Genomic DNA, 12,260 nt, shown 5'->3' with positions numbered 1-12,260 from the left:
TATATTTATATATATATTCATATATAATTTATATATATATATATATATATATATATATATATATATATATATATATATATATATATATATATTTATATATATATATTCATATATAATTTATATATATATATATATATATATATATATATATATATATATATATATTTATATATATATATATTCATATATAATTTATATATATATATATATATATATATATATATATATATATATATATAATGTAATGTCCTAACATATTTCTAATTGTTACCTTTATATTAAGCCTCCACAACCGCCATCTGTTGTTTGGTTATGTCTCCAGACTTATATTTTAATCCTTGTTTTCCTAGCACCGCTAGTGAATTATTGTAAAATTACTTGTTATTTTTATTGTTGATCCTTGGGAAAACTGACTTAACAGCTTTCCATGCTTCGGTAAAGGAGAGCTCCTTAACCTTTGGTGGTGAATACTTGTTTCTTAATTTAAAGCATTGTAATATTGTGCTATTCTTTATAGTGAGAAAGGAGTAATATACTTTTGATTGTACTAATGGTTGTATTTATCCTACGGTAACCATTGAGGCATATAATAATTGTTCGATCACGAGTGTCAACTAAAAATAGAAAAAGGTTAACATCAAGGAAAAACGGAAATTCATTACAGTGGGGGCCTGACCGGGATATGAAGTGAAATGAAATGAAGTGAAGTGAAGTGAAGTGATTTAAGCTCGTTAGTATAGTGATAGAATTTAGTGAATTTCCGTTAGTGTACAATCAATAGATATACCTCCACCGTTGTTGAGCTCTCCCTTCTACGATCAAGGTGCCGTATTGTATACGTCATCGCAAGTATTATTGATAGTTTGGAGGAAGTGCAGCGCAAGGAATCGGTACTTAGTCTCCGTTCTGTTGCCTTGACGTTGCCGACTATCGCTTTTTTGCGTTCCTTAGTCACCCCAGACGTATTAAAATGCTTCGGGATTAATTTCCTTCATAGGGTACCCATCCCCTCTTGCCGATTGTTTGGAGGAAGTGCAGTGCAAGGAATCGGTACTTAGTCGCCGTTCTGTTGCCTTGACATTGCCGACTGTCGCTATTGCGTTCTTATGTCGCCCCAGTCATATTGGAACACTTAGGGTAACCATCCCCTCTCATCATTCAGGGATTAATTTCCCTCAGGGACTACTGTCCCTCTTTTACAGAATACGAGAACCCAGGAACGCGTTTTCCTAGTGCTTTAAGTGAGTTTCGTGAAATTGATTTTGTATAACCTCAGTGTGCGTTCCTTAGTGTATTTTACATAGCAAAGTGTATTTTACATAGCAAAGTGATAGTTTAGTGAAAGTGACGTTGTGCAACCTCCAGTGTGTGTTAAGTGGTTCTTGTATATTTAAGTGAATTTTTGTGAAAAGTGACGTTAACTAGTGCATCGTGCGTTGTTACTCATAGTTTCGAAAAACTTAGCGACTTATGCTGTTTATGATTTCGTTAAGGTAACGTTAAGTGGCAGTTTGGTGAAATCTTTATTGACTATTAGTGTATATTTCTTTAAAGTGTTAATATATTCATACCCGTGACAGTAAGTGTTAGTGATTTATTGACATAGTGTTATTGATTCGGTGATTTAGTGAAGTCATGTTTTTGATTCGGTGATTTAGTGACGTGTTATTGTTTCGGTGATTTAGTGACGTGTTATTGTTTCGGTGATTTAACGACGTGTTATTGTTTCGGTGATTTAACGACGTGTTATTGATTCGGTGATTTAGTGACGTGTTATTGATTCGGTGATTTAGTGACGTGTTATTGATTCGGTGATTTAGTGACTGTTTATTGATTCGGTGATTTAGTGACGTGTTAGTGATTCGGTGATTTAGTGACGTGTTAGTGATTCGGTGATTTTGTGACGTGTTATTGATTCGGTGATTTAGTGACTTGTTAGTGATTCGGTGATTTAGTGACGTGTTATTGATTCGGTGATTTAGTGACTTGTTAGTGATTCGGTGATTTATTGCCCTAGTACTTAAGTGATTCGGTGAATAGACCATGAAGGGATATTAATTTAATAATTCTGCGGTTTAGCCATTGGTGATTCAGTGTTTTAGCGATAGTGATTCGGTGACAGTGACAAAGTGCTCGTAGTGGATCAAAAGTGCTTTTTATGATCCACCATGTCTTTCAATGCAGGGAAGTTTTTTGAGGACCATCGGGGGCACCTCTTATCGTTGAGAGATGCCAAGAAAAATGACTTGCGAAAGATTGCTGAACAAGCAGGGATTCCTGTATTGCCCTCCATGGTGAAAGCAGAACTTCTGGGTAGAGTTTTGGATTTCCTGGTAGCCAAAGCTTCCGTTTCATCAGAAGAAACTGCTCCCCTTCGGCCCCTTACGTTAGGGAGAGGTGAAGCTAAGGCTATAGAGGATCCAGAATTGGTGAAGCTCAAGTTGCAGCTTGAATTAGAGAGAGAGAAAAAGGCAACTCATCAAGCTGAATACGAGCAAAAAGAAAGGATGATAGCCTTGGAACGACGGGAAAGAGAAGAAAAGATACAAATGGAGAGACAGCTGGCCAGTATCAGGTTGAACGAGAAAGGCAAAGAGAGAGAGCTTGGCGAATGTTTTTCCCTCACTAAGGCTCTTAAACTACTACCACCGTTTGATGAAAAAGAACCAGACGTGTTCTTTGGTATTTTTGAGGACACAGCCACAACCTTGCATTGGCCAAAAGAACAATATGTTCTACTCATTCGGAGTGCACTGAAAGGTAAGGCTGCTCATATAGCTTCGCAAATGTTAGAGGAACGAGATTACTATATCCTAAAGAAAGCTGTCCTTGATGCCTATACCATTACAGCTGAAGGGTATAGGCAAATGTTCAGGAACTCCATCAAAGGAACCCCCCAAACTTATTTGGAATTGTTTCAGGTCAAATTAAAACAGTTTAGAAAATGGCTAGAATCTGAAAACATAACTACCTTTGAACAATTACAGAACTTAATGGTACTAGAGGAGTTTTTGAGGAGAATTCCTTCCAACATTTCTATGTACATCAGAGAACGGCAGGAGAAGGAGGGGAAGAAGGCGGCTCTTCTTGCTGATGAATATCACCTCATCCATAAGGTAAAGAAACATAACTCTACAGATCAGGCAAGTATAAATATTTATTGTTCCTTCTGTAAACAGAAGGGACATGCCATTAAAGACTGTCCTAACCGCCGATGTCAATTTTCTAAGGTTATGCAGCATTCTCAGCAAACAGCAGGGAACAGACCAGAGACTACTCAGAGCAAAAACCAAAGAAGGATTGCTCTCCATTGTTCTCAAGTCACAAATGACTTCTCTGATTTCCTTTGCTCTGGTACTGTCAATAATTACCCTGTAAAGTTGTTAAGGGACACAGGATCGTCACAAACTATAGTAAGTGGTAAATTGAAACCTCTGACTCAGCCTACTAATAAATATGTTACCATCACTGATCTATCCAGTAAATTAGTGTTACCTCTGGTTAATATGCATATAGATTGCCCTTACTTTACTGGAAGAACCGAAGTAGCCTTACTGGATAGAGAATTGCCTTGTGAGAAAGCTGATATTCTGTTAGGAAATGATTTAGCTGAAGGAACTGTCTTACCTAATCTCATTATTTCTCAACCAGGGTGTGTTATAGAAAATGAGCAGAACCAACAGGAAGTTCTACCTTGCCAAGCCACCATTCGTTCTGCTGCTACTAAAGCTGCAATTGGAGTTCCCACTGATGACGACACCTCAAACTCCTTACCAGACTTGGTTGGTCTCCATCATGATGACTTCGTCAATCTTCAGAGATCAGATGATAGCCTTAAGGGATGCTTCAATAAGGTCGAAAATCCCTCGGATAAGAGCCATAAGTTACCCTTATTTTATCTAGAGAATAATATCCTCATGCGTCATTACAGGTCTCCTACACTGACTGAGAAAGACTCGTGGCGCGACTGTCATCAACTGGTTGTACCTGGCAGCCTCAGATCTTCAATCATGAAATTAGCCCACTCTGCTGAGAGTCATCTAGGCATCACGAAGACATACAGGCGCCTCCTAGAAGATTTCTACTGGCCCAGAATGAAGATGGACGTAAAGAGTTTCGTAGAGAGGTGTCATGTGTGCCAAGTTACCGGAAGACCTAATGAAAAGATACCACCAGCCCCTCTAGTGCCCATTGTGGTCCCTAGTACACCTTTTGATAAAATAATTATAGATTGTGTTGGGCCTTTGCCAAAAACTAGCCGGCGTAATGAATATATACTAAGTGTTCTTTGCCCCACTACTAGGTTCCCTCTAGCATTTCCACTTAAAAATATCTCTGCTAGAAACATTATCCAACAACTGATAAAAGTTTTTACATTGTTTGGTTTTCCTAGGGAACTTCAATGCGATAGAGGTACCAACTTTACCAGTACTTTGTTCCAGAGTGCTCTCCATCAATTCAATATCTTTAATGTTCTCTCTTCAGCCTATCATCCTCAATCCAATGGGGCCTTAGAGAGAGTTCATCAGACTCTAAAGAACTTGCTACGACGATATGGAATGGAAACGGAGAAGGAATGGGATGAAGACATCGACTTACTTCTGTACATACTTCGGAGCGTGCCAAATGAGTCTACAGGAGTTTCTCCATTCGAGATGATGTTTGGACGAAGACCCAGGTCAAACCTCAGCATGATAAAAGAACAGATACTAAAAGGTTCTAGGAAAGAAAATCAGGTAAGCCTTCCCCAATACTTGAAGTCCTTGGAGGAGAAGTTGTTGCATATCCATGCCTTCGCTCGAAAGAACTTGCAGCATGCTCAAGAGCTTATGAAGGATAGATATGATAAGAAGGCAAAGGTAAGAGAGTTTAAGTGTGGAGATAAGGTGCTGGTATATCACTGCGTACCTGGCTCTCCATTGCGAGAGAGATTCATGGGACCTTATAAGATTATCAGGCGGACCACAAAAACAAACTATGTTATTGCAACTCCTGACAGACGTAAGCCAACTCAGCTTGTACACGTGAACTTAATAAAACCTTATGAATCTACCACAGGTATAGTTAATCATGTAATTCATGACTTTAAATCTGCTAAGCAGAGTTTGTCACTAACGCCTCTTAATCACAGGTCACAGAATGAGATGCAGAATGAGGTGCAGACTCCTACCAAGGTTGGTACAGACGTGAGCCACGAGGATGACGAGACTGATTTCAGTGTGAAGTCGACTTTGTCTTGGAAGGACATGAACAATTCGGAAATTCTAAAGTCCCTTCCACGGTTCCTAGACTGTTCACCAAATCAAAAGAAAGACTTGAGTATACTCATTAGCAAGTATGCATCAATTTGTTCAGATAGGCCTGGAAGTTGCACCAAAGTAAAGCATGATTTAGTACTAGAACCTAATACAAACCCCATCAGACAATCTTTTTACAGGGTATCTCATCGCTATCTGCCTATCTTGAAACAGGAAGTGGAATACCTGCTGGAACATAACCTTGCTAAGCCCAGTACATCCCCATGGGCTTCTCCATGTATTCTGGTAAGGAAAGCCAACAATACCTACCGTTTGTGTACTGATTATAGAAAACTTAATTTAAAGACTGTAAAAGACTCTTACTCGTTGCCCAGAATAACTGATATAATAGATTCTGTCAGTAATACCAAATATTTAACTCAAATAGACCTACTGAAAGGCTACTACCAGATTAAGCTAACCGAAAGGGCCAAAAAAGCTTCAGCATTCATCACTCCTTTTGGTTTATTTGAATATAATGTATTACCATTTGGCCTAACCAATGCCCCAGCTACATTTCAGAGGACTATGCAAGACATCATCAGGGGTCTCCCCCATGTACATGTGTACCTGGATGACATTGTCGTAGCAACCACTACCTGGGAAGAACACCTGAGAATACTAACTTCCCTCTTCGAAAGATTAAGAGAGGCAAACTTGACCATCAACCTTGCAAAGAGCTCCTTTGGTAAAGGTCAGGTAACTTATCTCGGTCACATCATAGGCAGTGGCACTATTGTTCCTAAGGATGTGAACATTGGTGCCATCCAGGAATATCCAGAACCAAGGAATAGGAAAGAGCTTAAGACATTTCTAGGCATGGTATCATACTATTCCCGATTTTGCCACATGCCGCTGAGTTTCCTCCACCGTGCGAAGTTCACCAACCAGAAACTTCTCAGATGGTCCTACATTCTCTCTTCATTTAACATCGAAGTGAGGAAAATCTCTGGATCACGGAACACCATCGCCGATGCCCTATCGCGTCAACCTCGGCTCCAGAGGAGTTGAGAAAAATTATTTTGAATTGTATAAATCTCAATTTTTTGTTATAATTCTTGAAATAGTCTTGGATAGTAATTTTACTCTTAAAAGGGGAGGAATGTAATGTCCTAACATATTTCTAATTGTTACCTTTATATTAAGCCTCCACAACCGCCATCTGTTGTTTGGTTATGTCTCCAGACTTATATTTTAATCCTTGTTTTCCTAGCACTGCTAGTGAATTATTGTAAAATTACTTGTTATTTTTATTGTTGATCCTTGGGAAAACTGACTTAACAGCTTTCCATGCTTCGGTAAAGGAGAGCTCCTTAACCTTTGGTGGTGAATACTTGTTTCTTAATTTAAAGCATTGTAATATTGTGCTATTCTTTATAGTGAGAAAGGAGTAATATACTTTTGATTGTACTAATGGTTGTATTTATCCTACGGTAACCATTGAGGCATATAATAATTGTTCGATCACGAGTGTCAACTAAAAATAGAAAAAGGTTAACATCAAGGAAAAACGGAAATTCATTACAATATATATATATATATATATATATATATATATATATATATATATATATATATATATATATATATATATTGACAATCTATTGCAGAGGCATACGATGTATATATATGTCACTAAGCTGGAGGAAGGATCAGAAAAACGAAATTATTTGGACTAGCGCTTTTGTATTTTCATAACTCTTCAGGTACGAAAGCGCTAGTCCAAAAAATTTTGTTTTTCTGATCCTTCCTCCAGCTTAGTGATATATATATATATATATATATATATATATATATATATATATATATATATATATATATATATATATTTCCGGTTACGCTGAAGGGCATTGCCAGAGGTATAACTACTCGATCTCTCCCCGTACCTCTGGTAGTAGGGAGAGGGAGTAGTCATACCCTATTGAGAGGGGGTTATCACAAGAAGTACACCTGGAAACCACAACCGCTGTGTTGTGATTAGGATAGTGGGAGGGAGTGGGAAGGGTTAAATGTGTGCTCGCGTGCTTATGATCTATCTAAATATTTAACCGTCATTTTGACGGGTCGCATACACGAGTATAGTATATTATTCAACTAAATCTATTGAAAAATATGGGTTTTGTGCTATTAATGAAATAGCGGTGGTTGAATCATAACCATTATTTTATTGGCCAGTGATTCCTGCCTTTTCTGTATATATAGGTTTATTTCAAGAAGCAAGTCTTGAGAAAGCTATTCAACTTTCACAAAGAATTCTTCGGTTTTATGGCTTTAAATTGAATTTAAATTTATTCTTTATCGGCGTCACTGACTTTCGATGTCAGGATGCCCTAAAACTCCAAATCAATCAATCACTCTGTTGTAGAAAAGTCATCATAACAACAGTCTATCTGTTCCTTCATACTTTTACTCTTCGAACTGCATGTTTTATTGACTCTCTCTTTCCCTCTACAACCAAAATTCGGAATTCATACCTTTCTTATGATTTTCCGCGTTCTCTTTTCATCCAAAGCAGAGGTAAGGGACAGTGACAGTGACAGTTGTCTAGCTGGCAGTACAATCCCCTAGATACTGACCATATACAGTATATATATGATCAGTGCCCAAGCCCCCTCTCCACTTAAGCTAGGACCAGGGAGGGACAGGAAATGGGCTCTTAATGTCATTAGGTAGATTTATAGGCTCCCCCAAACTTCTCATCCTTAGTTCACAAGGATGGTGTGGTTGCAGACACTTCAAGAAACCATAGAACTTGAGCGGGACTCGATGCCCAATCCGGCAGATCGTGAGGCAGGGACTTATCCAATAGGCCTCCACGACCCTTCCTTCTACCCATTTTCGTTTTCTATCTTGTTTCTGTCCCGATCTTGATAAGTAATGTGTTATCCCTTTCAGTTATCCATGTGTAAATATATTGCAAAATACTGTAACAGTTATGAATCACTGACCGCTTGGAAGAAAGATTAAAAATAGTGACTATCTTTTTATCATTGCTTGTATATTTTTATCTCTTGTCTTCTAATGCCCTATGCACAAAATGAATTAACAAATTAATTTCAGCCATCCCCCACCATTTTTCTTTCTATATTCTACTGCTAAACATCACTGAAAAAAACGAAGAATTGGATTAGTGTTGCAGTATTGTCGGCAAATATCTCCCTTGGCTTTTCCTCCTAAAACTGCTGGTGTCATTTATCCTATAACGTTTTAAACTGTCCACCGCTTTTTCTCTCTCCAATTTTCATCAGCATTCCTGCTCTTTCCCTTTCTCTTTTACGTCTTGTATTATTCACGTAGACTCTAGGGCTTAGGGAAACATATTCTTTCATTAGCCTCTAATTTTGTTACAAATGTTTCATTTGAAAAAAAAACCGGAAAACAAAGACGACAAATAAGTGGCATACTACTTAGCTAAGTGGTATGCCACTGTCATACCATTTTCCTGGACCAAGGTGCGATTCCCTGGCCCGTCAGAAGCTATTGTCATTGAGTTGTTTCCCCTTGGGTTTCTTATCCCGTGGTATAAGAGAGAATTCAGTCATTAAGGTATTAAAATATATGGCTTATTTGAATATAAATATATGTATGTATATATATATATATATATATATATATATATATATATATATATATATATATATATATATATATATATATATATATATACAGTATGTGTATATATATATATATATATATATATATATATATATATATATATATATATATATATATATATATATATATATATATATACAGTATATGTATATATATGTGTATATATACATATATATATATATATATATATATATATATATATATATATATATATATGCACACACACACACACACACACGCATTCATTATAAAGAGATAGTGTTATTTGCTGCTATATCTCTAGCTATCTATAGGTATAGTGATTTCTGTGAATACTGAGTTAAATGTAGCTATATGTAGGTATATATTTTACTATATCCCTTAACCTTTGAGCCCTCCTCCCAATTAGCAACAAATCATTGCGTCCCGATTGATAACAAACGGATAACTCGACTTCAAAGAGATTTGAGAGAACTGCACATCCCATCACTCAGTGATTTTCCTCTTTCGTAATGATAAGATTTTTCTCACTTTCATCTTTCTCTTGGCATGAATGGAAGCGTTGTGTAACCTTTCTATGTTTTATAGGGCTCTGAAGCCTGATGCATTGACTATTACAAGCCTTATATTACGTATGATAAGTTTTTACTCGATGTATTAATGAGACATTGTTACTGGAAGTAGAAATATTCAGGATGTTATCATCTCCGCCATGGAGGTCATGATATGACCTGCGTTTATTTATTTGTCTGTCTGTCTATTAGCAGGATTACTTAAAAATTTATGGTCTGATATTCAAAAAAATTAACAACGGATAGGCATTATGCTCCGCAAGGAACCATTAAAATTTTCAGCTGATCTGGATCAAGATCGCGATTCTGGTTATTATTGTTAGTATACAGAAGATTCATTCACGGCTAACATATGAACAAGAGAAAGTTTGGTCCGTAGACTTGATTAAAAGGTTGACAATCTTTATTGGCAGAGATCAGAAGTTTTATTGCTCATAATTCTCAAAATAGGTAACATGCATGCCCTACCCCTTAGATCCTGCCCTTCCACCTCAGTGAGATGTTTCCCTCTTTCTTACTTAAACTTTTCGGACATCAGGGGACCCTTCACTTCTTGTATATTCTGCAAACCTAAGCCTATATTGTGGCATCATGGGTTACATTTGATACGAGGTACTCACTACTGTCGTCACTGAATAGTCTGCATGTAGGAGCTCCGAGGCCCTCATGCTCTTTACTGCTCTCCGACTTTCTCTTATTACTAGCCCAGGACTGATTTAAAGGTAATAATAATAATAATAATAATAATAATAATAATAATAATAATAATAATAATAATAATAATGTTTATTGGACAAAAAATATTTACATACAAAGATTTACAAAAAAGAAAAAAAAAAAAACAGTCCAAGCCCATGTGGACCAGAGCTCTTCGGGCAATAATACAACTAAAATAATATCATCAATTAAGTAAAAATAAAAAATAAAGTAAATATGGATATAGATATACAAAATGTACGCATACATATACATAATCATATGTATACAAATGGATACATATAAATGAGATTCTTAGCCTAAAAACAAATGGAAATGTATATTTATATGATAAGAAGGATGGTATATGAAAGCTAATGGTATATACGTTGAAAAACTGTAGATATTAAGCAAAAAAACACAGTAAAAGAATTAGTTTTACAAATAAAAATATTCTAAACAATGAAACATACTTGCATTGTGGTTAGGTAGGCAAGTATAAATATTTATTAACAAAGCTTAATACCCAGATAACAGGAGATTTGTATATGATTTCTTAAAAGATCGAACGCTAAGCAATGCCTTTATATAAGCGGGCAGAATATTCCAAAGTTTAATACCTTGGTATAGATACGATTGCTCGCATCTATTAATACGCATGAAAGGAAGAGTTAAGTTTGAATTTCTTGTTCCATATGGATGAACTGATTGTTCTTGAATTATTTTTCGTCTTAAATCTGGAAATTTGTTCAGTATAAGTGTTTGGAACATCATATTTATTAAGGAGAGCTTATAAGTGTCTTCCAGCTTCAATATCGAGAGAGACCGGAAGAGTGGCGATGTATGAGATAAGTAATCATTGGAGCTTATGATTCTTACCAGTCTTTTTTGAATTACAATTAACGGTTGCAGGACGTTTCTACTACTACTCCCCCACGCCGTATTGCAGTAATTTAGGTGAGGAGATATTAACGAGTGATACAATTGTTTTATAGTATATAAGGGGAAATACTCTTTTGATCTATATATGATACCCATTACTTTGGCAATTTTATTAACTGTCATATTTACATGCTTACAGAAAGTTAGTTTATTATCAAGAATTATCCCTAAAAATTTACCACTGGACTTCTGATCCAGGGTGTGATTACCTATAGCAACCCCTATGTTATCTGGAACTCTACGCAAAGAAAAGATTATGAAGTATGTCTTTCTTTCATTTAAGGTTAACTTATTTGCTAGTAGCCAGTTTTGTACATGAGTTAAATCAGCAGTTAGTGTATCACAGAGGGAGTAGATATTTTTATGTCTAAAATGAAGCGTAGTGACATCGGCAAAGAGTATGGAGCTTAACCTACCTACTGATCGATGTAGATCATTGATATAGGCGAGGAAAAATAACGGGCCTAGGACTGATCCCTGGGGAACACCTATTTTGACATCCATAACCTCTGAGAGATGGCCATCGAGGGTCACAAATTGTTTTCGACTCGTTAAGTAGGATTTTAGTAAGAGTAACGCATTTCCACGTATTCCATAACGTTCGAGCTTTTTAAGCAGCACATCATGAGACACTGTGTCAAAGGCTTTACTCAAATCTTAAAAGACCGCACCAAGGTATTCATTTTTATTCATCGCATTGTAGATATTTTCGAGGTGGTCATTAACAGCATCACTTGTACTGACGCCACGCAGAAAGCCATACTGACAGGTAGAAAAGATATTACATCTAATAAAGAAAGAGTAGAGTCGATTGTACAATAATTTTTCAAAAATTTTATTCAATAAGGAAGGGAACTTATTGGTCTATAGTTATTGACATCCGATTTATCACCAGACTTATGTAGCACAGTAACGCACGCTATTTTAAAAATGTTAGGATAAATGCCAGAGGCAATACAACGGTTGAACAACAAGGATATAGGAAAGGCAAGTAAACTAGCATTATTCTTATATAGTTTAGTAGGGGGAGAATGAATATTTGCTTTTTTGTGCTTTAGTTTTTTTATAATGTTGATTACTTCAAGTGGAGAAGATGGGGTCAAATAAATAGAGTGCTGATTTGAAGGAGGCAAATAGGAATGAAAATCTAACTGATTAT

At 36.3% G+C, this 12,260-nt stretch overlaps 1 protein-coding gene across 2 annotated transcripts; it reads left to right on the top strand.

Annotated features, from left to right (window-relative positions):
* Positions 1-263: 263 nt before the first annotated feature.
* Positions 264-5,340, top strand: LOC137621686 (uncharacterized). 2 transcript variants are annotated; one of them, XM_068352194.1, is made up of 2 exons: positions 264-4,736; positions 5,132-5,340. In XM_068352194.1, the coding sequence occupies exons 1-2, from the start codon at positions 2,169-2,171 to the stop codon at positions 5,141-5,143; spliced, it is 2,580 nt and encodes an 859-aa protein (XP_068208295.1). In that variant the 5' UTR covers positions 264-2,168; the 3' UTR covers positions 5,144-5,340. The 2 variants fall into 2 exon arrangements, with proteins under 2 accessions (XP_068208295.1, XP_068208294.1); XM_068352193.1 differs by having other exon boundaries at positions 265-5,001.
* The last annotated feature ends 6,920 nt before the right edge of the window (positions 5,341-12,260 follow it).

The sequence above is a fragment of the Palaemon carinicauda genome, chromosome 28, assembly GCF_036898095.1.
Source record: "Palaemon carinicauda isolate YSFRI2023 chromosome 28, ASM3689809v2, whole genome shotgun sequence".
Classification (NCBI taxonomy): Eukaryota; Metazoa; Arthropoda; class Malacostraca; order Decapoda; family Palaemonidae; genus Palaemon; species Palaemon carinicauda.
The sequence above is the reverse complement of the archived record's forward strand: the minus strand, read 5'-3'. Positions and strand labels throughout refer to the sequence as shown.

Bases quoted from the DNA above. Each gene is read 5' to 3' on its own strand.
- LOC137621686 (XM_068352193.1), top strand. From the start codon at position 2,169: ATGTCTTTCAATGCAGGGAAGTTTTTTGAGGACCATCGGGGGCACCTC. The intron at 5,002-5,131 runs GTAAGCCAACTC...TCTTAATCACAG, and splicing joins TATTGCAACTCCTGACAGAC to GTCACAGAATGAGATGCAGA.